This window comes from Chinchilla lanigera, unplaced genomic scaffold (genome assembly GCF_000276665.1).
Source record: "Chinchilla lanigera isolate Chin_1 unplaced genomic scaffold, ChiLan1.0 scaffold00149, whole genome shotgun sequence".
In the NCBI taxonomy this organism is placed as follows: domain Eukaryota; kingdom Metazoa; phylum Chordata; class Mammalia; order Rodentia; family Chinchillidae; genus Chinchilla; species Chinchilla lanigera.
In genome coordinates, this window is record NW_004955550.1 from 1,385,676 (window position 1) to 1,387,435 (window position 1,760).

General features: G+C 43.3%; 1 protein-coding gene across 1 annotated transcript; it reads right to left on the reverse strand.

Moving 5' to 3' along the window:
- Window positions 1-776: 776 nt before the first annotated feature.
- On the reverse strand, window positions 777-1,382 carry Rnase11 (ribonuclease, RNase A family, 11 (non-active)). Its single transcript, XM_005412142.1, has one exon. The coding sequence runs from the start codon at window positions 1,380-1,382 to the stop codon at window positions 777-779; it is 606 nt and encodes a 201-aa protein (XP_005412199.1).
- Window positions 1,383-1,760: the final 378 nt, after the last annotated feature.

Here is a 1,760-nt window from a genome sequence, read left to right on the forward strand (position 1 = left end):
CAAGACTGAGGATCATTCCTGCCTGGAACTTGGCATAGCCTTCCTATTCCCATCTTGCTACCTTCTGTATTTCTCCATGACGTGCTGTTTTTCTCCCATAGCCCTTTAGTAGCTTGAGTGAAAATTACAATAAAACTTTATGTCTCTTTACAGCCGCTTGTGAGATAGGGTGGAGAAATGGAAGTTGTGCAATAATGGAGCTACCAAGCCTAAGAGCAGCAGCTATCCCAAAGGCGTTTTTCCTCTGGTGTCTCCTAGAAGATGGACAACCCATGCCTGTGTGGTGCTCAGATTTTGTCCACACATCAATGCACACACTTCTTTGAAGAGCAGCAGTGATTAACAATGTCTACCACACTCCTTCACTGTTTTCTTGGATAGTCTCATTAGTGATATGATTCATTTTTAATTATCCCTATTGGTCTAGGGCTTCTCTCCGTAAGTGTCCTCTGTTGGGAGGACTCCATTTATAGCTGACATAGGATGGAATTCAGTTTTATTCAGAGGAAGTGTGTGTGTGTGTGTGTGTGTGTGTGTGAGACAGAGAGGCAGGAAGGAGGGAGGGGAAGGGAAGGGAAGGGACAGAAAAGGAAGGGAAAAGGGAGAGACAATGATATAATTCCAGAATCAGTTATAAATTTTAATTGAATAGTCCAGCATTCTGGATTTTTCACTCTTGCACTTATAAATACTTGAGTTTGCTATAGGTAATGTAGCTAACAGAAGGGAAGCAACATTATGAACGTGAACATAACTTTTTTTCATAGGCCCGGGGTTCACATCCTGTGGGGTTTACAGTTTAGAGTCAACCAGCTCATCAGAGAATGACCTGCCAGCACTGTCAATATCTTCTTTAATAAGGTGATGTTGTGGTGTGGGCACCTGGGGAACTGCTTGCCTGTGGTGAGCTGGCACGCAGAATTCTCCAGTTCTGGGCTCTCACAGCGCCGTATGCCACGGTTCTGTCCACACTTGCAGCTGGAGGCCTTGCTGACCCTGTGAATCACCTCAGTGGGGCCATGGATGAAGCTATTGCTCCATTTGCATGGCCCAATAGCTTCTGGAACTTTGCTCCAGGCCATCATGTCGCTGCAACACTCTTTGTCAGCAAGGGCACTGCTTCCTTCAGGGATGCTATAACACAATCTACATGTCAGTAGTGGAGAAGGCACAGCAGCCTTGGGCAAGCTGAGGCTGGCATTTTTGCCAAACAGAGTTAAGTTCATTAATACCTCATCAGTCTCCTTTCCTTGGTCACTTTTCGCTATCTTGGGTTGCATCTTTTCCCCTGCAAATTCTTCTTTAATTATCTCCATTATACTTTCTGAGGCTTCTGCAAGAATCAATCCTAGGCCAAGCAGCAGCAGAGAGAAGGTCTCCATCTCAATCTAGTGCAATCTCTACTACAGTAAAGATAAAACATAAAACAAAAAGGAGGAGAATGTTAAGAAGATAAGTTTTCTTTCCATTATGACCATTACTCCCAGGAGTGACCCCTAGATGAAAGACTTCTATATATACTGTAATAAAGGAAGTATAATACTGTGGAAAGCCAATCAGCTGTGGAGTTGGAAGACCTGGGTTCAAATCCTTGATTCTGCACTTACAATCACTCTACCTCATTTAACCTCAGTTTACCCATCTGAAAAAAACACTGTGATAGCTATGTAAGGTGATAAGTTTAAAGTACTGGAACACAGCATTATTCTCTTTTCCCTTCTTCATACTCTTACTGTTGGGGTCTATTATCTCCATAGTGT

Excerpts from the sequence above, each read along its gene's own strand:
- Rnase11 (XM_005412142.1), bottom strand. The coding sequence starts at position 1,382 with ATGGAGACCTTCTCTCTGCTGCTGCTTGGCCTAGGATTGATTCTTGCA.